Source organism: Martes martes (genome assembly GCF_963455335.1).
Source record: "Martes martes genome assembly, chromosome: 13".
Taxonomy (NCBI): domain Eukaryota; kingdom Metazoa; phylum Chordata; class Mammalia; order Carnivora; family Mustelidae; genus Martes; species Martes martes.
Genome location: NC_137901.1, coordinates 84,097,057 through 84,121,975, shown reverse-complemented (window position 1 = coordinate 84,121,975; position 24,919 = coordinate 84,097,057). Strand labels below are relative to the sequence as shown.

The 24,919-nt window shown below is 49.5% G+C and overlaps 1 protein-coding gene across 1 annotated transcript in view; it reads left to right on the top strand.

Moving 5' to 3' along the window:
- The first annotated feature begins 7,832 nt into the window (after positions 1 to 7,832).
- Positions 7,833 to 24,919, top strand: part of ALDH2 (aldehyde dehydrogenase 2 family member) — a 29,578-nt gene continuing 12,491 nt past the window's right edge. The window contains exons 1-7 of the mRNA XM_080822102.1: positions 7,833 to 8,069; positions 18,929 to 19,033; positions 20,778 to 20,918; positions 21,563 to 21,642; positions 22,670 to 22,781; positions 23,290 to 23,418; positions 23,875 to 23,988. Of these exons, the coding sequence (XP_080678228.1) occupies positions 7,944 to 8,069; positions 18,929 to 19,033; positions 20,778 to 20,918; positions 21,563 to 21,642; positions 22,670 to 22,781; positions 23,290 to 23,418; positions 23,875 to 23,988 (807 nt within the window). The 5' untranslated portion in view covers positions 7,833 to 7,943. The remainder of the gene's footprint in view (positions 8,070 to 18,928; positions 19,034 to 20,777; positions 20,919 to 21,562; positions 21,643 to 22,669; positions 22,782 to 23,289; positions 23,419 to 23,874; positions 23,989 to 24,919) is intronic.

Here is a 24,919-nt window from a genome sequence, read left to right as displayed (position 1 = left end):
AGGATGTAGCCAAAAGCCCCCTGCCCTTCCCGGGTTAGCCCAGATGGGCAGGGACTGCCCAAATCTTATGCTTTGCAGACTCGCCCTCCTCAAGGGCAGAGCTTTACCCAGGAGAGTGGCCACCAGCCACAGCCAGGGCTCTGCCATCAGGGAACGGGAGAGGCTTGGGTGCCTTGGGAAAGGGCTCACAAGAGACTCGCACCCCAGCAGTCTGGGGACGCAAGCCTTCCCCAACTATACTGCTGGCTGCTCTGGAAAGATCAAGTTCGATTCGGACCCCCAAACGAATGGCTATTTCAACACCAGCCGCCCTGGCAAACAAACAGCCTTTTGCAAACTCTGGCAGGGTCTGAGTACAGCCCCCCGTTCTTGCCTCTGGCCACAGGAGAGAGGAAGAGGCAGGCTTTCTAAAATAAGGAAGTGCCTGGGGTGGTGGCCTGCCACATCACGCTGGCTCTCATGGCCACTGAGGCTAACCTTGCTCGTTAGGTATGGCAGCTGCAGGGATAAAAATAGAAGCTGTGCTGGGGGATGGCCTCACCGCTCCCTCAGATCCTTGGCTGCAAAAGCTCTGGGCCCTCGCATGCTGTGCAAAGAACGACGAGTCACAGAAGTCTCTGGGATGCAACCTCCAGCAGCCCCTCACTCAGCGTTTCCAGTTCTGTTAAAAATCCTACTCCTCAAGGTCAGGCGGGCCTGGCACGGTCTAGGCATTGGGGAATGTTCAGGTAAACAAAACGGGAACGCACATCTCACCAGGGGATGGCGGAGAGTATCCCCAGACAGTGGTGGGGTATGTGGCAGGCACTGCTGGGCAGGTGGGGGGTTGGGCGCTTGGGAGCTTAGGGGACTCTTTCCAGAAGATGCCTTTGAGCCATTGGTGCATGACAAGAACAGGCAAGGGTGGTCCAGAAGGCCCTGGTGAGCAACTCAGTAGGTCTGGGGTGAGAAGCAGAGACTAGAGATGCCAGGTCATGCCGGGCCTCAGCGGCCTTGGTCAGGAGTTGGTGCTGATTCTAAAGGTAACAGGGGCACCTGGGTGGCGTCATCGGTTAAGCATCTGCCTTCGGCTCAGGTCATGATCCCAGGGTCCCAGGATCGAGCCCCACGTTGGGCTCCCTGCTCCATGGGAAACCTGTTTCTCCCTCTCCCTCTGCTGCTCCTCCGGCTTGTGTGCACGTGTGCTCTCTGTCAAATAAATAAGTAAAATCTTAAAAAAATAATAAACATAACAAAGTGGTGAATTTCGAAAGTGGTGTGATATGACTTGAGTTTTGAAAAGATCTTTCTGGGGGCGCCTGGGTGGCTCAGTGGGTTGAGCCTCTGCCTTCGGCTTGGGTCATGATCTCAGGGTCCTGGGATTGAGCCCCGCATGGGGCTCTCTGCTCAGCAGGGAGCCTACTTCCCCTTCTCTCTCTGCCTGCCTCTCTGCCTACTTGTGATCTCTGTGTCAAATAAGTAAATAAAATCTTTAAAAAAAAATTTAAAAAAAGTCTAGATATTAAAAAAAAAAAAAGAAAAGAAAAGATCTTTCTGTTCTCCAAACTTTACCGAATGAAGAAGGAATAAGGGAAGATTACAGCTGGCTTAAAGGTCCCTAACACTGCACAGGGCTCTAAAAGAACCACTTGCGAAAGTTAAAAAAAAAAGAGAGAGAGAGAGAAAAAAAAAAAAAAAAGGAAGTGGGGGCAGGGCCTTAAGAAGATACAGAGCAAAGGATCCAGAGGACATAGGAAATCTAACCTGGTGCTAACCTGGTGTCTTTCCCACCTCCAACAGTTACCATTTCTGATAAGCCAAACGTGGTAAAAATGGGATGATGATGTCAGCATTATGCTTCTCTAGAATGCAAGTGTGTTGTGGTTGTTGGTGCACACTTGGATGTGAACAAACTTGGTGTGGTAATGATCGTGCCTGACCAGTTCTATTTGTGAAACACTAATCATCTTGCCACCATCTTTACGTGGCTAGACCTGTCTTCTTCTTAGCCGTGGGAAAGGGAACATGTGATCACAACACGCTAAAGATTTTTCCCTTATCATAGCAATATTCTATCCCAAAGCAACAATGCACATTCCTCCATTCCTCTCCTGACCAGTGTTAGGAGCCAGATTTCTGTAGGGCTGAACCCTCCCCAGTGATGCTGTGACAGTCAAACGTTCACTGGGTTCCATCAGGAGTAAGGACTCTGGGGTGGGGGGCGTTCAGCCCCTCCTGTTCTCTCAGCTCCTCATTCTCTCTGCAGCAAATTGTGGGCATGACACCCACAAGCCGCCCACGCTCCCCTAAGCCCTGATTTCAGATACTATCAGATAATTCCATAATAACCCTATAGAGGCTGGAAGAAAGACTGAATCCCAGACGCCTCGCCTGACTGGGGCCCCCAAAGACAGCAGCTGGAAATGATCTCGGAGAACAGGCTCCCTGTATGCTCCACCACATCCCCCCCACCCCCTGCCAAGTCTCCACCGGCCGCCTGGAGATGCCCAAAGATGCCCATTGTCTGTCAGCACCCAGGGCTGCAGAGCTCCCCAGGGATAACGTGGGCGGGCCAGGCTGTGCTGCAGCTTGCCCCTCTGGGTCATTGTGAAACTGTGCCAGCCCAGGGTTGAAACAGTGCTTGAACATCTCTGAGACATGAGAGTTGGTATTTATACCGTCCTCTGCGTTAGCACACGGCTACAGACTTGTACCCTCCGTCAACCTTGCTAATGTGTGTGAGCATCAGAGCACACGGATGGAGGCATCTCAGACTCCAGCAAGCAGGGGTCCAAATCAGCAATCTGTTGGACAAGGACTCTGGGAGCCGTTTGTTCTAACCAAGATGGCTGAGTAGAGGAACAGCTTCTGGGAATTCTGTTATCATACCAGCAGTAGATAGGTAACACAGGGCAAAGAGCTGTCAAAGAGAAAGGCAGATGCTAATTACAGTGGGAAGGAGAGATATTAATCAATAATGTATTACTGCAATAGGGAAGAGGGTGCAGCACAAAAACTGCCCTCAACCTCCATTTTTTTTAAGTTTTAACTTTTTTAAAGGATTTTATTTATTTGACAGAGAGAGAGAGAGAGAGATCACAAGTAGGCAGAGAGGCAGGCAGAGAGAGGGGGGGAAGCAGGCTCCCTGCTAAGCAGAGAGCCCGATGCGGGGCTGGATCCCAGGACCCTGAGATCAAGACCTGAGCCAAAGGCAGAGGCTTAACTCACTGAACCACCCAGGCACTCCCAACCTCCATTTTTTAGAATGAGCATTTTCAAGGGAAGGAGGGGGGAAAGAGGTTGTACAGGGAATTTCCTGCTGATCTACAGAAACCGGGAAGTGGGGGGCTGGTCCATGTGAAACCCACCTGGGTTTGCTAACTGGCACTCGCTTATTGAAGCTGGGCTCGGAGCGTATCCGAGACTGGGAGACAAGAGCCCTTTCTTGGAGTGTTGGCTGGAACAGAATACCTTTTTTTGGGCAGCCTTGAACTGTCTTAGGCAGCACTTTCCTGGGGGCTGAGGTCAGGATAGAGAAGCAGCTTTGAGTTGCAAGAAACTTTGTTGCTATTCGTTCAAATCTTTTGATGTGGTAATGTGGGGGTGGAGGGCAGATTCATAAATCTTTTGTGCTGAGAGTCTGCAGTTTTTTTTTAACAGGCCTAGTTTGAGGGCTACTCAAGAAGAAAGCCCCGAGAAGCAGAGTGGAGTTTGGTTACCGAGAGGATCTTTGTCAGCTACGGATCTGAATTCAAACGGCCCTGGGTTTGAACCTGCCTCCGTGACAGACAAGCAGGGCAATGTTGGAAAGCCATTTTTCATCTGGTAGAGTTGGTTTCCTCATCTGAGAAATAGGGGGAACAGCACTGCCCCTCTAGGACTGTTTGGGGATTAGATGACATGAGGCATGGTTTGTAAGCCCGCAGTGCATGCAGTGAGCGTGTGTGCTGGTATGTGGCTGGAGTCCGAGGGGGCTCCCCAGGGGGTTAAAGAGCAGGCTGTGCTTCAGCTGAGATTTAGGCCTGCGGGGGCTTCAGGGTCGACCCCCACCTGAGACCAGCTAAGACAGCAACGTTTCTCAGACCATAATGTCCAAAGGTATTGGGGGATCTGGTTAAAATGCAGAGTGTAATTCAGCAAATCTGACAAGGCTGCTTGTTTGGGGACCCCATCTGGAAAAGCAAGGATGAGGCATGTGGCTAGACTCCCCTCACCTGATCCCTGGGAGTGAGGCTGCACCACGTGGCTAGAATAACAGTTACTGGGTATTTACTGTACACTAGGTGCAAGAACCATCTATATATTATTTAAACCCTTATAATACTTGGTCACTACTTTTTCTCTGCCCATTTTGGAGGTGAGGAGACTGAGGTTCAAAGAGACTTGTTTAAGGTCAATGAATTTGAACCTAGATTCAGGGACTGCAGAGTTCTTTCCACCCTGAGGCATGGATTTTTATGGTCTCTGTGGGGCTTCCTGAGAGGTGCTGGCTGCCTCACCTGGAAAAGGAGAAGGAAGAAAAGGAAGCCCCATTGAGTCAAGGGTAGCATGTTCTGCCATAAAGAAAGTATATGAATTTTTCCCATTGATTCTACTTTCAAAGCTGGTAATCTTGGGACTACCTCCTCATCGCCTTTCAAGGGCAGCTGGCACAGAGCGAATGGGTTCTGCTCTGTGCACCTGGCTGCATGTGTGGGGTAGTAAGTTAGCATGAAACGTGTCACAGGGGGTGCCTGGGTGGCTCAGTGGGTTAAAGCCTCTGCCTTTGGCTCAGGTCATGATCCCAGGGTCCTGGGACCGAGCCCGCATCAGGCTCTCTGCTCAGCAGGGAGCCTGCTTCCCCTTCCTCTCTGCCTGCCTCTCTGCCTACTTGTGATCTCTGTCTGTCAAATAAATAAATAAAATCTTTAAAAAAAAAATATATATATATATATATATATGGCAGAAAATAAAAAATAATCTGAGTGGAAGAGGCTTTCTAGGCATAGCATAAAAGCCAGCGACATGTAACACTGGACAGGGGTGCCTAGCTGGCTCAGTCAGAAGACCACATGACTCTTGAACTTGTGTCACGGGTTCCAGCCCCGTGATGGGTGTGGAGATTACTTAAATATATAAATAAATTAGAGAAAAGAAAACACTGGACACCTCCCTCCCAAAACAACACCACCATCACCAACAACAAAAAAACCCAAACCCTTAAGACAAAAACAAAATCAGAAAAGGCATCAACTAAGTGAAAAGATCAGCGATGACTGGCAGAAAATATTTGTACCATATATGAAATGACCAACTGTTAATTGCATTGATATATGTAAAGCACCTACAAATCAATTTTAAAGAAACCAGCAACAATTCAATGCAAAAATGAGCAAGGTACAGTTTGTAGCAGAGGAAGGACACATGACTTCATGTAGGCAAAGATGTTCCAGCTCACTCCTGAAAAGGGAAATGTAGATTAATGTGATAGTGAAATGCTATTTTTCATCTATCTGATTAACAAGGCTTAAAAAAACTTGATAAATTGTATTGGTGAGGGTGTGAGGAAACTCACACCTGTGACAGTGGCAGGGAGGAAGGCGTTGTAATATTAATCAAACCTCAATGGAGGCTAATTCAGCAATATCTACAGTTAACTTTTTTTTTAAAGATTTTTTTATTTATTTATTTGAGAAAGAGTGAGAGAGAGAGCATGAGAAAGGGGAGGGTCAGAGGGAGAAGCAGACTCCCTGCCGAGCAGGGAGCCCGATGCGATGCGTGACTGGATCCTGGGACTGCAGGATCATGACCTGAGCCAAAGGCAGTCACTCAACCAACTGAGCCACCCAGGCACCCTACAGTTAACTTTTGAACTACGCAGGGGTTAGGAGCACTGACCCCCCACACCCCCCATGCGGTCGAAAATCCATATGCAACTTTTGACTCCCCAAACCTTAACTAATAGCCTATTGTTAACAAGAAGACTTACTGATTGCATAAACAGGCAATTAGCACACATTTTGTATGTTCTATGTATTATGTACTGCATTTGTACAATAAAGTAGGCTAGACAAATGAAAATGTTAAGAAAATAAGGAAAAGAAAACATATTTACTGTACTGAAAAAATTTGCATGGAAGTGGACCTGGACAGCTCAAACCCATATTGTTCAAGATCCAACACAAAATTAAAGTTGTAAATATCCTTTGATTTAGTAGCTCTGCTTCCATGAATTTCCCAAGTCAGTCAAGGATATATACATTTTGGCATTATTTATAATGACAAAAGGTTGGAAGCGATCTAAAAGCCCATCTGCAGGAAATTGATTAAATAAAAATGATACATGAATCCATTGGGATTCTACGTAACTGTTAAAGAGAATGGGGACATTTACTGTGTGCTGGTGCAGAACCGTCTCCTAACACATGATTAAGTGAACAAAGCAATGTCTGGGGAAGGGTAAGTGAGGGCTGAGAGCCGCATGCTGAAAAGAGGGAGGTTCACTTTTCAGTTTGTCTCTGCTGATAAAGCTGATCTCCAAACCTATTGCCCCATCCTCCTGGGCACACTGCTCATTTTCCACACTCCCTTATACGGAGGAATGGCCAAGTGACTGAAGATCCAGTGAAACAGGCTCAGTCATAAAAACTTCCCCTGTGCCATCTTTAATGCTCTTTTCGCCTCTGGTTGTCTGAAATGATGCCAAGCTCCACGGTAACTTTGGCAATCAGCTATTAACCTCAGAGTCATACAAAGAAAAGAGACTGGGTCCCTGGGCGCCTGCCTGGAGGGGAACATCTGTGCGTCACAGCTTGAGCAGGGACTTTAGGTGGTCACTGGAATTTCCTGGCATATCTGTTACAGAAGCTCTGTTAATTAATGTGTTATCCTTTTGATATTACATTAGCTCTTTAACCCAAAACAAAACACACATGCACACACCACACAGACCGTGTGAATCTCCATCAGACCCTAGAACACCTTTGCTTGGCACTTAATACCTGGCATTGGTCAGCCTCTTCAGCCTTCGCTCCAGTAGCTGGAGCCTCAGTAGCAACCCATACCCTTGCTGCCTACATCCGCCCCTTTCCTCTGCTTCTCTGCTGGCAAAACACAGCTCAGGTCTTCCTGCCAGCTTTCTTCACCTCCTCTCGGACTTTTGCTGATCCTCTGTTTGCAATGTACACGGCTTACCTTGTATCCATCCCCCTTCCTAGCTAAGCTGCTCTGATTCCTCCCCGGCTCCCCAGTGCCCGGCTCCAGGATGTTCCTGGCATCAAATGATCTGCAAGATCCTTGCCCCCACCCCTGCTCTCTTTAGTGCATTCTGCACAGAATGAGAAACCAGTGAGTTTAAGATGCAAATCAAGCACGTCATCCTTCTGCGAACTCCTCACCACTGTAACATCTTCTGCAGACAATTCAGGTCTCACCTGTCACTTCCCGACCAAAGAATTTAAAAAGCAGTGCTCTGCTCCAACCCTGTCTTCACTCTATTCGGTATCGTCACATTCCTTACCACTTTCCGAAATTACCTCGCGTTTAGTTTAAGGTCAGCCTCTCTCACGAGAGTGTAAGCCTGCGTAAGTCAAGGCCAGGGTTGCTCCGGGTCAGGCCTGTCCACGTTAGGGTTCAGGCACACATTAGGGGTTCGATGCACGCTGAATCCGCGAGGTCGGGTTATTGCTTATAACCGGTGCGCCGCGCGGGGGGGCGATAGCGAGGCACAAAAGGAAGCGGAGGGGAATCAGCCCAGGGCCGGAGGCCCGAGGGGGCGCCGCGGGGCAGCCTAGCCGCGGACCCGGGGCGGGGCGGGGGAGGTGGCAGGCACGCCCCCGTGCCCCGACCCGCGCTCCCCCATTGGCGGCCGCGCCAGGGGCGGGGAGAGGTCGCGGGCGCTGTGACCCCCGCCCGGTACTCCTGCCCCAGCTGCGCCTGCCCCGCGCAGGGCACACACAGTCCTGCGCGCCCGCTCCCTCTGCAGCATGTTGCGCGCCGCTGCGCTCGCCGCCGCGGGCCTCCGGCCCCGCCTGGGCTGCCGTCTCCTGTCGGCCGCCGCCACCGAGGCTGTGCCGGCCCCCAATCAGCAGCCTGAAGTCTTCTACAACCAGGTGAGGCCGCCGGCCCCGGGGCTTTGTTCTCTCGGGGAGAAGGAGCCCGCCGAGTGGAAGGCCCTGGGGTTTTTTGGGCCCCATTTTACCCAGCTGGGGCTTGAGAGGTTGCTGCGTTTGGGCTTTACCCACACCTTAGCCTTCCTTCCAGCGAGCATTTTGGCCCCTTCACCAACGCTGACCGCCCCTGTTCCATTCTCCGGCTGTGACTTTGGCCGCTTATTTGTTCTCGTCCCCCCGCTGTCCGTTTTCTAGCGCCAACTCTCGGGGTTCCAATCTCCGCCCCTCGGCCTCTTAGTCGCTGCAGTGTCTGCACAGGGCTTTCCTCATCGCCCACCCAGACGTTTCCATCAAAGTCCGTCTTAGCGGAAGCTTTCCTGTCTTTTTCTTGGCCATTTCTTTTTTTTTTTTTTTTTTAAAGATTTTATTTATTTATTTGACAGAGAGAGATCACAGTAGACAGAGGGGCAGGCAGAGAGAGAGGGGGGGGCAGGCTCCCTGCTGAGCAGAGAGCCCGATGCGGGACTCGATCCCAGGACCCTGAGATCACGACCCGAGCCAAAGGCAGTGGCTTAACCCACTGAGCCACCCAGGCGCCCCTCTTGGCCATTTCTTATCCCTTCATTCTTGCCCACGTCCAAGCAAGTCCAGAAGGAAAAACGAGAAAAGGAGGGGGCCTTCTCTGAAGTTCACCCATTCGCTAAGGAAAAGGCAAGGTCCCCCGGCCCGAAGCGCTCACATCCACTCCGGGGAATGGGGAAAGGGTTACGGGACCTTCGCCTCCGGGTGTCATCCAAATGGTGTCCAAGGAGCTGGTTTTCTTCCAGCAAACCAAGAAGGGGCTTTCCAGGATAATACCGATTCTCAGAGGCCAATTTCTTGCTCGGAATACTCTCTCTTTAGATCTTTGAGTTTGGGTAAAGTGTTGGAATTCCCAGAGCAGGAAGTCGTTGTGAAAAGGGTTCGTTTTGTATGTGCAACAAACCGCCGTTCCGTGAGCTTCAGATTTCTCCTTCTGTAAAGAGGGAAGTGTGTGAGAGGGTGAGCACGGGGCCTCTTACTCTTGGTGAACTCTGAGAGCAGTAACAGCTATCCTCTGTGCACCTGCCACCATTCTGTTTTGTCAGTTTCATCCTTACAACAGCCCAGTGAGGTGGGCACTGTGCTCATCTCCATTTTATAGATGAACAGCCTGAGTTACAGAGAGATTTCGTGAGTTGCCAGAAGATTGAAGCCACAGGCAAAGTTGGGGTTCACATCTAGACTCCCAAGGGAAAGCCTCTAACTAGAACGTTCCGTGCTACTATTGATGCAACTCGGGGTTGGAACAGAGGGGTCACTGCTGATTTAGGACGCCATAGAGCTGATCCCTGGCCGACTACTTTCAGCAGTGGACCTGCTTCTCTGGCCCAGAGCTGGGCTGCAAATCTGCACACAGGTGGTGGGGAAAGGCACATCTCTGTGATTGTAAGGAGTTTTACAAATGGTCACTTGCGAGGGAATAAAAACAAGATAAAATGCCCTTTGCTTAACACAAGCCCCAAAGGCAGCAGCTCTTGTTCTTTTGGTAGGCTGCTTAATGAGGAGTTCATGGTGGGAAGATTGAACATCAGAAAGATCACACAGAAATATCCTTAAGGGAAAGGTGCCGGCACCCCAGGCCTTTGTGGACACAAGATCTAATTAATATCTTCCTCCTTTGTGGTCACATGGAGGTGAGGAAATGTCATCCAAATGCACATGCACATGGGTCTTGTAGATAGTGTGAGTCATGCTCTCCAGACTTAGTCTGGGGATGTAAGTTGGAAAGGAGTGCAATCTCCCTGCAGCTTCTTTCCTTTATCACATTTGAGATCATAAAAGTAACAGTTGTTCACTGTAAAATTACAGAGTACAATAACATTTCCCCATCCCTCACTGCACACCTCCAAAGAGCACTGTTAACAGGGAGGTCTGTGATCTTGCATTTTCTTTGTGTGCATGTGAGCAGGCATGCACCAGATTTTTTTTTTTTTTTGCATAAATGAGATACTAGCACTTACTGTTCCAAAGCCCTGTCTCATTGAACAATGTATCTGAGTTATCCTCCTCAGCACATTCATATCTTTTTTATTCTTCCCAAGGATGCAGTGCATCCCACCATGTTGGAACTGGCTCTTAAAGTTCCTTGGGCTGTTTTCAGTGTTGCATTGTTGCTAACCCTGCTGGCAAGCATGACAAAGTCTAATCTGAGTATTTTGAGTCCCTAAGAGCCAGGGGCTCCAGTACAAATCAGATCATATTCCTGCACATTTCCCAGGGTGTTACTGAGTCTTTGAATTTCAGTGAACTGGTCTGGAGTTAAGCTTCCCAAAAAGGGCTTTGAAGTTGCTTCTGCAGGCTAGGTTTTCTTGCCAAGGGCCTTTGCAGGGGTGTGTGGGCTTTGGAGGGAAGGTCTCACTTCAGGCTTGTTGGGTCTCTCACCTGGATGGGTGGGAGGGGTGCAGGCAACAGTTCTCCTTCCTACCTCCTCTCAATCCAAAAGAGGTTGAGGGGGGTGGTTTGGTCCACCTTCCTGGGGTCCTCTTGCCTCTACTTGTCTTGGGTGAGGCTGCAGGGTAGGGTAAACTTACTGGTTGGCTTAGGAAGATTTCAGAACACATTCTCCTTCCCCCACTCACAAACATGGACCTGTAGCGGGAGGGCCAAGCTTCTTGAAGATCAACATTTCTTATCCTTGGCGATTTCAGAGACACACCTCTGTCAACAAACTGATTTTCATTTTTCATTCTGTTTCTCTTTCCTGATTTGGAGAGTAATCAAGATCTGGAAAGACAACTAAAAGGAAAACCCAAGGGACGGTGGCTTCGGCAAATAACCTCCCTGGATGGAGTATGACAGTTACTTTCATCTTTGACATCACCAATTCATGTTGGTTGATAATAAGTACCCCAAGTTAAGCCCTGCTGATTTTAGAAGCTCCTGAAGTTAAGCCCCACTGGGTTTTCAAAGCCAGGTATTATGGGGACTGTCTTCCCGATGTGATTGCCAGTGCCTGGTGTGCCTCGTGTAGGGTCTGATCTCTGGTATGCTTCTCTGTGTTTATGGTGTCCCTCGCCTTTGTGTTGCCAGGGGTTTGGTTTCCAACTATGTCTCTATCCCTCCTACCCTTCCAGTGTGGCCTCCTGTTTAAGATGAACTGTGGAAGGTCTGTTCTACCAGTCCTCAGGTGTTTTCAGAGGCAGTTGCATAGATGTAGCTGTTATCTTGGAATGTCTGTGGGACAGGGTGAGCTCAGGATCCTCCCACTCTGCCATCTTCCAGACTCCCCATGTTGGTTGATAATAATTATGAAGACTGGAATATTGTTAGATACTATGTTGCCCTCTGGACTCAGACTGCCTGCCACTCATTGGAGTTGACTTGGGCAGGTTCATTCATTCCACAGATAGTACAGTTGTAATTTGTTTCCTGAAGGGGGTGAGCTAGGTTCTGGTGAAATTGAATTTGGGGTGAGTTAAATTTGTGTGTCTGTTCTTAGTTTTTTGACCACAGCACTCAGGAACTAAAGATAGAACTGACAAAGAGGAAATTAGGAAAGGATCTCCCTGTATAGAATTTTGTGGTTACAATATTAATAGGTCCTCAGTACGAAAAGACAAGTATTATGGAAGTCTGTGAGGTGGAAACTCACTGGAAATATATGTAGGCATGCACAGATGTTCATTGCCGAGTAGTTTACATTAGCAAAACCCCAGGAAACCAGCTTGCCGTCCATAGGGAAATAGAACGGGTGCTGTGGTTATAGGAAGGAATAATTCAGTGCGAGCAGTAGTTACAGGAATTAGCTGGAGCTGTATGAGTCGTGGGTCTCAAAAAACAATGTGTCAAGGCAGGAAAGGGTCTGGGATTCTGCAGATATAAAACTTAACTGGACTATCCAAACAGACTTTTACACTGCCTGTGAGTAGACTTGTCAGGGATATTCACATTGGTGTGAGGGTTGGGGGAGGGGTGCTGCATGGAGAATCTGTTTGCAGGTAGTGGTTAAAGGGAACTTTGGCTTTAGTTAAAATGTTTTACCTCATTAAAGGTAAGTAACCTGTAAGCAGATATAAAAAGAAAAAAGAAAGTGACAGGCCTCTGATATGCCACACCTGCAGATAATCACTGCTAACAGTTAGTAGATACAGAAGAGAAATCTGATTTTTCTTGCTTTCCTTGGGAGATTCTTACATAATGAGCCACAACTTATGTTGGGTTAAGCAGTGGTTTGAAGTGTTTGGGTTGAATGAGTCAAGTGAAATATCTCCCTCCACACTGACCATACTGGTTTTATGGCTTGTGAAAGAATAGATTCAGGTAACCCAGAAAATCAGAGGAGTTCACCAGGCCTTCCTTGGTACCTCTGCTTCTTCTTCTTCCTCTTTTTTTTAATTTAAGATTTTATTTTTTTATTTGACACAGAGAGAGAGATCACAAGGAGGCAGAGAGGCAGGCAGAAAAAGAGGGGGAAGCAGGCTCCCTGCTGAACAGAGAGCCTGACGTGGGGGCTCGATCCCAGGACCCTGAGATCTTGACCTGAGCCGAAGGCAGAGGCTTAACCCACTGAGCCACCCAGGCGCCCCGGTACCTCTGCTTCTAACAATAATTATATTATAAATGAACACAAATGCCTTTCATTACCTCCTGCCTGTCCAGAATCTGTGCATCTGTGGAAACACACAGAGTTACAAGCGACGGGGCTCTAAGGTTTGTGGTGTTGAGGTCAGGTGGCAAGGACAGTTGTGTGTGCTGTGGACATGTGTACAGATCCCCTGATCGAATAAATTGTAATTACTGATCACTTAAGGTCTGTCAGTCCCCGTGCTGAGGATGTATAACTACATTTTCACCGTTTATCCTTCCAGCAACTGTATGAAGCAGGTATTGCAGCTGTTACAGATATGGGGAACTGAGGCTCAGGGAGGGCACATTAACATTAAGTAGTAAGTTTGAAACCAGGGTTCAACTCTGATGTGCATGTCCTTAGCCACATTCTGTGGTACCTCATGACCAGGGCCTATGGTCAAAAAAGGATGTCAGTGTTTTTTGTTTTAAAGATGTATTTATTGGGACAGTTGGGTGGCTCAGTTAGTTAAGCATCTGCCTTCGGCTCAGGTTATGATCCCGGGGTCTGGGATGGAGTCCCACATCAGAAGAGAGGAGCCTGCTTCTCCCTCTGCCTGCTTGTGCATGTGCTCTCTGACAAATAAATAAATAAAAATCTTTAAAAAAAAAAAGATGTGTTTACTTGAGAGAGAGGTGGGGGAAGGGCAGAGAGTTAACAGACTCCCCACTGAGCGCAGAGTCCAACTTAATAACCCCGAGATCATGACCTGAACTGAGGTCAAGAGTCAGAGCTCAACCCAGGCACCCGAAGGATGTAAATATTTAGATTACTGAATATTTGAGATTATTTATTTATTTATTTATTTATGAGAGAATGAGTGAGAGAGAGCATGAGAGAGGAGAAGGTCAGAGGGAGAAGCAGACTCCCCAAGGAGCTGGGAGCCCGATGAGGGACTCGATTCTGGAAGTCCGGGATCATGACCTGAGCCGAAGGCAGTCGCTTGACCAACTGAGCTACCCAGGCGCCCCAAGATTACTGAATATTTGGATTACTGAACTTACACATTTGCAATCAGAAGGAAGGAGCCGTGTTTGTGTTCACATGTGTATTCGTAGCCCCTAGGCACCGAGATCAGAAATATGATTGCTGCTCAGTAAATATTTATTGAAGGTGATAAATGGAAACTATGTTTATAGTTTTCTGTTCTAGTAGCAAGGAATAGGAACACAGTATTTCCACTCAGAAGGGGAATGTGAGTAAGAATGTGAAAACAAGCAGGGAGGGCTAAAATTATCCAAGGGAAGTGATTGCAGCAAGATAGAGGTTGCCATGTCATGAGCCCAGAGAACATCAACAGACTGAAGGCGTGACTGCTTGGCAGACAGTCTGCAGTAGAACCCACCGTCCCACCACCGTCCCATGGTGAATGTGGTGAAAAAAATCCAGGAATGCAGGACAAAATGCCCTGGGAGCTGAGGAGAGGAGGCAGGGGCTTGGGTCAGGTGCCAGAATGTTGCCAACAAGCCTGGGGGAGGTGGCTGCCCTTGGCCTTGTCACCAAACTAACCCCGAGGTTTCAGAAATGTGAACGATGTGACATTCAGTGTTTTTCTTGAACTTAGCTCCTCAGAATCAGTAATATGAAAGATAACATCTATTTTTCTATTGGACACAAGTTATCTAACTGCTGTTGAAAAAGCAAATGCCAGCAAAGTCTGCCCCATTTCCTCCCTCACCCTTGGGGAAAGGAACATACTGTAGGGACATATATTTCCTAGGTAACAGACCCCCAATTCTTTCATGCATCAAAGCCCAAATTAAAACCTTCCAAAATGCATCCTGTCCCTTACATTGGAGCTGCTGAACACCACCAAACCTGTTCTTGGAGACCTTGCACAGATGACGACTGTCCAGTGTCTTGGGGTTGGGGGTGGCACTGGAATGTCACTCTGTCCTCACCTTGGTTAGGCCTCCTCCCAGGGGTCCCCAGCTTCTGGGCACCAACCACACCACCCAGGTTTCTGGAGGCAGCCCAAGGATCTCGTTTCCCTCTAACTCAGCAGTTCTAATTTTTATAGGGTCATCGGTCCCAGGTTTGCAAAGACGCACGTCCAAGGCTGTTTGCTGCAGCAGCACCGTCAGGAATAGTGAAATTTATCCTGAAAGCACACGTGTGGGAAATGCTAACATAAACTGTGGTCTGTTCATACTGAGGACTTCTGTGTTGCTTAAAATAATGAGGTGATCTGCTTGTGGAATAATGTCCAAGAAAAACAGTCACTGAGAAAAGCAAGTGAAGAAATTAGAAAGTCGATGATCCCTACTCAGAACAGACGCTCCTGCCTCTGTCCCGTTCCCTGCGTACCCCAGCACCAGCACAGCTCCCCGCACCCAGCAGGTGTGGGATCCTGTCCCTCACCCTTACTCTGCAGCCATGGGGCCCTTTGGGTTCCTCCTGTCCCCAAGCTCTTCCTTCAGGTCCCCTGTCGGGTGTCATCTGATTCCCTGGCCTGTTCCTCACTGTTGCCTCTTTGTGCCTCTCACTTTGTCGGTCTGCTTACTGACTGCCTCTCTCCTTCTCAGGACTTGAGCTCAGGGAGCCAGGACTTTGCTTTTTCACTCAGTGCCCAGCATGGACATGGCACTCTGTTAAAACCGATGGACTGCGTGGATGAGTGAGTCCAACTTGTCCAAAATGAAGGGAGACATGTTTATTAAAACATGGAGAAAATACAGCATATCGATGGAAAAGCTCTAGGAGTTTTGCCCGCAGTCCAGGTTCTGAGCGTTAGCTCCTGATGTTGCTAGGATGTCTCTAGGATAGCCCTCTGCATGTTGCTCTACCTCTAGAAACTTGAGTTTGGAAGTGGGAGCTGGGAAACTACCGCCCACAGTGACTGACTTAAGCCTGTTTAGGAAGTGAAGCTTTGGGTTTCGGGCCAAGAGGTTACGAAGCATTTGACTTGATACCAGCAGTTGTGTTTACTTAAGTGAATGCAGTGAAACTCTCCTCGCTTGAAGGAGAACTTTGGCCGAGGTTCAGAGTGAGAACAGTTCCTACACTGCTCCCCATCCCTGACTGAGGGCGGGTCGGGGAGACCACTGAACGCTGGCTCTAGGAGCAGGGAAATGGGAACTCAAAACAAGGAAGATTCTAGGTTCCTACCAGGCACATTCAGGCTTATTTTATCAGCAAGAAAGAAGGGTGGATTGTTGAAAATTCAACAATGGAGATGACCCAGCAAGTTCAAGGCTTTGAAAGGCAAATAGGTGCCAGGGAACCCGTCTTCCCACAGTCCTAGTGTAAGATCAGGGCAATGGTGTGGGCCCGGCCCAGGGAGGAAGGGGTGAGGCCTGGGGGTTCGGCTGACTGGCCTACTTGCCTGCTTCATACTTCTGATCTTTGCAAAATAACAATCAAAACTTTTTCAGGACAAACTATTTCCGTATGCTGTGGTACAGGGAATAACACAGGCAGGGGTATACGGATCTACCTGGCTTTTGCTCTGAAAAATCTTTGGCCTGAGAGAGCCACAGGGTCCAGAGTTTTGTTGTACCTGTAGTGACTGCTGTGGTAAGAGCCACTGTGTGCAGAGTCCTGGCTCGGGAGCTTTATACCCCTTGTTACATTTAATCCTTACATCAGCCCTAGACAGATTCTCCCCAGGGACTGGTGAAGCATCTGGAAGTGCAGGGATTGGCCACAGCTGGTGAGGGGTAGAGGTGAGCTTCCATCCCAGGTCTGTGTGGCTTAGAGGTTGGTGCTTTTTACACCTCCCAGAATAAAACCCCAAAATCAGACCTGCACTTGGGCAGTACATAAACCATGGAGATGGAGATTAGGAAACAAGAGTTCTGACCTCCTTGAAGGCACACCTGGGCTCTGACTGCAGGCTGGAGCTGGAGGAGGACCAGGTAAAGAGCTCACCAGGAGGGGGAAGCCGATTCTCAGGGGAGCACGTGCACAGGGCTGGGCCCACTGGAGGAACTCAGGGCCACTGGGCCCCGAGCCAGACCTCTTTCTGCCACGCCCCATACCCCCACTGGAAACTACTGACTGCCTGCTTCTCAGCAACAAAGGTGTCTGTGTCCCTCAAGATTCATGATCAGCCAGCTAATGTGAATCCACACCGCACACTTCCAAAGACTCCAGATGATGTTTATCTATGTGCTCCGGCTAGATGCCGAGAGCCTTTCACTGTAGGTGCGTAGCTGCGGATTCTGCCCTGATGGTGGGTGGGGATGGTGCCAAAATACCAAATTTGAGCCTGGGAAAGTGACCCCTGGTAGACCCTTTCCTAATGAGCTCCTTTGTGCGCCACCTGGTCCCATGGGCCCCGACACAGCCTTGCTCCTCCCGAACTTTGCGCATACACCTGGGGCCCTCACATGCCACGTCAAGAGGGGTACTGTGATGATTCTTACTACAGAGTGAGGTGAAGTTCCTTGCCCCGTGTGAAACAACTAGGATCAGAGGAGCCCGGGTTTATCCAGGTGTTCTTCCTGACGCTGCTCTTGACCATGGAGCCCTCCCTTGGGCCCTGCTGGCCCCGAAATCTTTGGCCCTGGCCAAGCTCCAGACTTGGCTTTGTGGCTTGGTCTTGTTTGTGGTCCTAAACTCTGGCCCAGAGTAACTGGGGATGACTCCCCAGGGTCCTAAGCCAGAGCCAGGCCATGTTGGGATGATGGGGCCAAGGAGTACCCTTGAGGAAGGAAGGGGGGTAGCCTTGAACTGATGTTCACCCTGACTTTGACGTTTGCGCAGCCCTGCTGAAATGACCAAGTGTCCCTGACCCCCAGACCAGCTTCCCCATCCTGAAGGGGAACAGCTTGCTGGGAGAGTTCTTCCCTGTTCTCCCTTGAGGCCATTGCCTGGCTCTTAGAAGCAGAGAGTGAATTTTGGCACTTGACTAAGCAGCTTTGGATAAGGACCTTTTCTCTGAATGAAGAGGCTTCTGTCCATTCCCGTCCCCGTCACCACCACCACCTCATTAAACCAGCATACAGTCCCTTTCCAGACTCGATTGCTGTTAAACCTCACAACAGCAACAGCAATGACTGCTGACAGGTGCTGAACTGAGGGCTTCACAGGGCCCACCCTCCTCTCTGATCCCATCTCCTAGCACTTCCTTCCTGGTTAGCCGGTTAACTCTGGCCACTTTCCTTTTTTCCCAAATGCCTCAGACTTATTCCCACTTCAGGGCCTTTGCACTTGGCTATTCCCGCTGCCTGGACTGCTTATCCTCCTACTCTTCCTGTGGCTGGCTCCTTTTTACCAGTCAGGGCTTGAGTGAAGTATCTGCTTGTCACAGAGACCCCACCAACCATCCCATGTAAAGCTGTCTGTCTTCCCCCACTTTAGTATTCTTTGTGGATCCTGTTTTCCTCCTCTGTATCTACCCCTGCAATCTGAGGTTGTCTTGTGTATTTCTTCTCTACTTGCTTCTCTACTGTCTGTACACATCAGAGCACCAGCTCCATGAGAGAGAAGGGTCCTTATTGGGTTTGGTTTCCACTGTGTCCTCAGCCTTAGAACAGTGCCCGGCCCATTGCAGGTGTTCACTACATGTTTACTGAATCATTAAAGAATATTCTGACCCCATTCTCATGACAACCCTGGGGTGTAGTGTGCTAGAGGAGAGATGGCTCCAAATTCTTCGCCGCTCCTTCTAAGGAGTAAGTGGAGGGTCTCTCCCCTCCCTGAGATCTGGACTGGACCTGTGACTCACAACAACCTGTGGAGTTTGGTGGCAGAAATGAGGCTGTGTGTCTTCAGAAGCTGGATCTTAGGAAGCCTTTCAGCTTCTGCGTGGGTCTCTCAGAACACTCTCTGGGGAAGCCAGCTGTCACGGGAGAAGGCTAACGCGCCTGAGTCTGCCATACAGTGAGGAGGCCTAAGCAGACATGTTTGTGGTGCAGAACTCCTCGCGCACATCCAGCCCCACGCACTCTTGTCTACAACCCCATGAACCAGCCCAGGGAAACCCTGTGCAGCTGAGCTCAATCAGTGGACACGATTGTGAGAGAAGGATGGATCATTTAAGCTACTGAGTTTTGACATGTTGCACAACAGTCTGGACAACTGATACAGTAGACACATGACTTACCCAAGGTTGCTTGGCAGAGGGGGCATTCCGACTTGGTTGTCTCCTCCTGCCACATCACTCTAAGGCTAATTCATATGTGTTCTGGTTTTTTTTTCCTACCACATTGCTGGTTGTCGGTGTTGGGTTGAGAGCCAGTCCTGAGAACTTTCTTCCTTCTCGTAGATCTTCATAAACAATGAGTGGCATGATGCTGTAAGCAAGAAGACATTCCCCACCGTCAATCCATCCACCGGAGAAGTCATATGTCAGGTAGCTGAAGGAGACAAGGTGAGTGACCTACCTTGGGCCGGAAGCAGGCAAGGATGGTTTCATTGTTTACTTTATATGTTTTTATGGGGTTGAAACTTTACCAGGAGTGTATTATTTTCATAACTCAAAAATCCCAATGAGTATCTTTTGAGTAAATGAATCAACAGAAACTCTTCCTTCAGACAAAGGTGCTAGATTATACCCGGGTTCAATAATTCACACAGCAGTAGAATTGTAGACTTGGAACTGAATTTGGGAACATCTAATCCAGTCTCTCTTTTCTAGACCTGAAAGTTGAAGGTCAGAGAAGGGAGGTACACATCTAGATAGAGGCATCTTATGGACTAGAATTTGGGTCTCCTGAGATCTAGTCTAGTGTTGGTAGTGTATTTTGTTGAAATTATATATACTTGCAATAAAAAATAGTAGTAATAACTTTACAACTTAAAAATTAGACTTCCAGGGCGCCTGGGTGCCTCAGTGGGTTAAGCCGCTGTCTTCGGCCCAGGTCATGATCTCAGGGTCCTGGGATCGAGTCCCGCATCAGGCTCTCTGCTCAGCAGGGAGCCTGCTTCCCTCTCTCTCTCTCTTTGTCTGCCTATCTGCCTACTTGTGATCTCTCTTTCTGTCAAATAAATAAATAAATAAATCTTTTAAAAAAAAATTAGACTTCCAGTAAAAATCTATCTTCCTTTCTTACTTTCTTTCAAAAAAACATTGAGAGGTGCCTGGGTGGCTCAGTCAGTTGAGCATCTGACTCTTGGTTTTGGCTCAGGTCATGATCTCAGGGTTGTGAGGTTTTTTGCTTTTGTTTTGTTTTTTAAGATTTTATTTTTTTATTTGACAGAGAGAGGCAGAGAGAGAGGGAACAAAAGCAGAGGGAGTGGGAGAGGGAGAAGCAGGCTTTCCGCCAAGCAGGAAGCCCAATGTGGGGCTGGATCCCAGGACCCTGGGATCATGACCTGAGCTGAAGGCAGACGTGTAACGACTGAGCCACCCAGATGCCCCTCAGGGTTGTGAGAGTGAGTGCCACAGCGGGGTCTATGCTCAGTGGGGGATTTTCTCTTTCTCTCTCTACCCCTCCCCCACTCATGCTCGCTTGCTCTCAAAAATAAAGATATCTTAAAAAAGAAAAGGCATTGAAAATATTTTAAGAAGGCCTCTTGCCCTCTGCTTTAAGACAATTTTCTATATTCATGTATAAAGCCCTGCTCCCTCTGCTAAAAGCAAATGTGAATATAGTACTTTCCTGGTAGTCTACTTTTACGGTAGTCTGACGGTAAATATGTTTAATATTAATGGAAACCATGCTTTCAACCTCCTGATACACATCTCCCTATATGAAAAATGCTAGCTGTGTCGATTTTACTGCTTCTCCAAGGAGAGAGAATCTGGTTAAACCTGTATTTGGTGGAGACTACCAGTCATCGGAGAAGGAATGCCTAAGTGCTCTGGGCTTGCTTTCTTAGGAAGGGGGGAAAATGGTCACACTCTAAACACAGAGCCCTGAATGTTTCCCTCCAGAACTCTTTGGGGGATTCTGAGATGAGAATACAAAAACGTTAACAGTCAGGATCCTCACTCCCTCGGTGAGTCCTGGAAAGGAGAGTCTGAAACTCCACAGGAGAGCCCTTCCTGGTGGGGAAGGGCTGTTTGGGTCAGGTTTCCACAAAGGCATTGACTGAAGTCCCATAGGTGTGTTTTGCAGCGGGGTGGGTGGTAATTGGAGACAGTGCTGAGAAGGCCTGTGGGTGTTTTCCAGGAAGACGTGGACAGGGCAGTAAAGGCTGCCCGGGCTGCCTTCCAGCTGGGCTCACCCTGGCGCCGCATGAATGCGTCCGACAGGGGCCGCCTGCTGAACCGCCTGGCCGATCTGATTGAGCGGGACCGGACCTACCTAGCAGTGAGTTCTCACCCCTCTCCCCTCTCATGCCACCTGGTGAGTAGGCTCAGAGCATCCCACAGCCAGCCAGGAGGGGGCTGCTTTGCTAACATGTCACTGGTCAGAATAGCATAGGCTGGGCGTTTTGGGGGTATGCTCCTGTACCAACCAGAGGAACTTCTCATTGTCTCCTACGATGGCTAAAAAAGGAGGAGACTGGGGATGGGGAGGGGAGCCACAGTGGAGAGCCGTCACTGAGACCCCCAGGGACGGACACCTCCCTTGGAGCCCCTCTGTGGGGGGGGGGGGGGCTTTCTCTCTGGCTGCTAGAGGCTGAGGAAACCAAGAGGCAATACCCTCTCCTCTCCCCAGTCCAATCTCCAAATAGCAGCCAGAGTGAATCTTCTAGAAGGCAAATTATACCATGGTGCTCCACTCTGAAGCCTTCCACCGTATCCTGTATATCCTTAGGATAAAGTCCTGTTCCCTCGACATGGTCTACGAGGCCCTGTCTCATCTGACTCCATCTCCCAGCTCATGCTGGACTGTGGCCCTCACACACACAGCCCTTCTTGGTCAGTGCTGAGGTTCAGCACTGGTCGCCACTGACAGCTACGATTCAGTCCTATGCCTGCACGTCCGTGCTGACCATTTTCTTTTCTCAGGCCTTGGAGACCCTGGATAACGGCAAGCCCTATGTCATCTCCTACCTGGTGGATCTGGACATGGTCCTCAAATGCATCCGGTATGGGTTCAGGCTTCCTGCTCTTTATTTTGGCTGTGCCCCAGGGGAGCAGGTTTTGCAGGGGCCAGAAATAGATAAATTTAACAGGATCACAGGAGGACGCCCCAGAGAGAGCAGCCTGGGGAAGCTCGGGCTAAGTTCTGTGCCCTCTTGAGTTTTAGGAATATGCCTTTGTGCTGATTAGGTAACCATTCTGGGGCTCACAAGACACACATCGTACAGACTGGGAGGAAGGGAGCGGTACTGCTTTCCCTTGTAGAGATTGGCAACTCCCTGGCTGTTTTTCTCCCCAGGTTCACAGACCTGAGTTCGAAGCCTGGTCAGTGTGGGGCTCAGACTCCCGTGGCCATCCCGCTCATTTCAGAATGCTTCCTTTTACCCCACGTTTCATCTTTCCCCTTCTCTCGTTTTTCCCACTTCCCTGAAGACATCACCTTTACGTGCTGGAAACCCACGCTGCTCTTTTCTCCCTCTCTCCAGGGTGCCAGGCTTTACTGTCCCCTCCGTCCATGTGTCTAGACAGAAGGGTTTACGAGGGGTGAGGCCAACTGAAGATTTGTTTCTGGTGGCCGTTCCCTCAGTCTTTCCTTGTCTGCATACAGGAGGTGCTGGCTGTTAGAGAGGTTTTCACCTCCTTACCAGATCCGACCCATGGTTCTCAAATGCTAATCTGTGGTGCTGGGCTGGTTCAGCAGTCACAGTTTTTCATAAATCTGAACGTTTATGAAAAATACTGATTCCTGGGGATCAGCCTCCGAGCTCCAGGTTAAGTAGGTTGGAAGTGGGCACCTGAAACGTGGTGTTTTTTACAAGCATCCCAGGTGATTCTGAGGCTTAGATGTTAGTTGTCTGGAGTGGATTACTGTGACCCTAGCAGTTACCCAGGAAGTCTTTCTTGGATTAAGCCAAGAACAAGGGCAATGATCAGAAGGACTTAACTGGGCCTGTTCGAGTCTTCTCTTCCTGCCAGGGTGTACAGGGGTCCCTGCCAGTCATTGATTAAGCTTGGATTTTTTTTTTTTTTAAGTTATTACGCTGGCTGGGCTGATAAGTACCACGGGAAAACCATTCCCATCGATGGGGACTTCTTCAGCTATACCCGCCATGAACCCGTCGGGGTGTGTGGGCAGATCATTCCGGTGAGTGTTAGGCTCCTAATAAACACAGGAAGGCTTATCAGGAGTGCCTTGAGATGCAGCGATCTCGGACAGGCTGATTGTACAGGTGGTGGGGTCTGTGGATGCTGTCGGAAGGTGGCCTGGGTGGTGGGTGAGAACACAGGCTTTAACAAAGCCAACTGGTGCTACCGTGCGTGGACTCTGACTTTGGGCAAATCACTGATCTTCCTAAGACTCGGTTTTCTTATCTGAAAAGTGGAAGGAAACACAGCACTGTCTCAGGGCAGGAAGGGGGATAAAATGCAACAGCACAGCACGGAGCCTAGTACGGAAAAAGCTCTAATGAGCTTGAGTCGCTCTTGCTCCCATCCTCCTGCCTTGTCCATCTGTCTTCGACTCATAGCCGAGTTGTGGGGGTACCGCAAGGGGCCCAGAGAAGTCGGTGCAGCGTCTCCTCCCTGGGCTGCCCCCTGCCCTGGCCGGCGCAGCTCTCAGCTTCAGTTCCAAGAGGAGTTACTCTTTATTGCAGTGGAACTTCCCACTCCTGATGCAAGCCTGGAAACTGGGTCCAGCTCTGGCAACTGGGAACGTGGTCGTGATGAAGGTAGCTGAGCAGACTCCGCTCACCGCCCTCTATGTGGCCAACCTGATTAAGGAGGTGTGTGGTTTGTGTTAGTCTTGACCTCTGAACGCCGTTATACAGGCTTGCTCTTTGGGGGTTATTAGGAGGGGCTTTGGGGGCCCCAAAGTGGGGCAGGTGTTCATAGCCCAGGGACTGAGCCTCCCCCCTACCCTCTGTACCTGATACAGGCCAGCCGAAATGGCCCTCCCTTACCTGTTTTCTATACTGAGTTTCACTGCCAGACCCCTTTGAAGAATGAAAATTGTTCTAGGTGAATGCCACTGGGGAGGGGCGGTAGCCCCAAGGAACCCTGAAAAGTAGGTTCTCTGCTGTGCCATTTGGAATTCCTGAGCAGTGCCCCACAGACTGGTATCTGCTTGTCTGGGTACTGGGCAGGCTGGTTTAGCCTCTTTGGGAGGGGTGTGTGCTCTTCTGTCCAAGCCCTTTGGAGCAGGAGAATGATGCCCAGTGTCCCTGTCTGTTTGCCCACAGGCCGGCTTTCCCCCTGGCGTAGTCAATATTATTCCTGGATTTGGCCCCACAGCTGGGGCTGCCATCGCCTCCCATGAGGATGTGGACAAAGTGGCCTTCACGGGCTCCACCGAGGTAAGGCATCACCAGGACTTCAAGCTTGTGGCATATTTGGCCCAAGTTCCCACTGTCCTCCAAGGATGATGCGTTGAAAATTCGCCTCTGGGTACTGCGTGGAAGATCCCCCAAGACGGCCTCTGAGGAGCCTGAGTGAGGGCCCCACATGGCCAGTAGTGGCCAGTAGCGGGGTGGAGCCCTCTGTGGGTTGCTTGACACTCTGGCTGAGTTGAGGGGCCAGCACCCCGCGTGGAATAAAGAGGCCGAGGCCTTCTACACCTCATGAAGGCCAGAGCTGACCTCCTGCCCGGGGTCAAAGCCCTTTGGCTTGTGTCAGGCTCCTGGACCATCACTGCCCTGACAATTACAGAGCGTGGACTTCGGGAAGACGTGAGTTTAAATCCCAGCCTCGCCATTATGACATGGGGTGATTCACTGAATGCCTTCGGGGCTTCATTTGTTGTCTTTAATATGAGAATGGCAATATGGAGGCAGTGGAGACAATGTGTGTGGTGTAGTGGGGAAGATCAGGGGCTCCGGAGTCTTACTGTTTCAGTGGCACTTACTAGCTCTGCCATCTTGGGCAGGTCACTCAGGCTCCCGAAGCCTGTCTCATCTGTAAAACGGGGATGATAAGTGCACCCAGCTCACAGGATTGGAGTGAGGGCGATGAAGCTTATGACGCGATCAGCAAAGGTCTAGCTCAGAGTAAGTGCTCAGGGAGGGAATGAATGAGTGAGGAGTGTCGTGATGTTCTGTGCCAGGCCTGGGAGAAACAGGGACAGGTAAGAGGTCTGGTGATCATCGCCTTTGAAGCAAGGACGGAATTCCTTCTGAAGAGTAGCCTTTCCTGTCCTTGAATTTCTGGGAGGCTTCATCACATGGCTCTAGAGAAGGCATACTGAATACTGTAAGGAATGTGCTCCCAGACTGTTCCCCAGAGATAGAT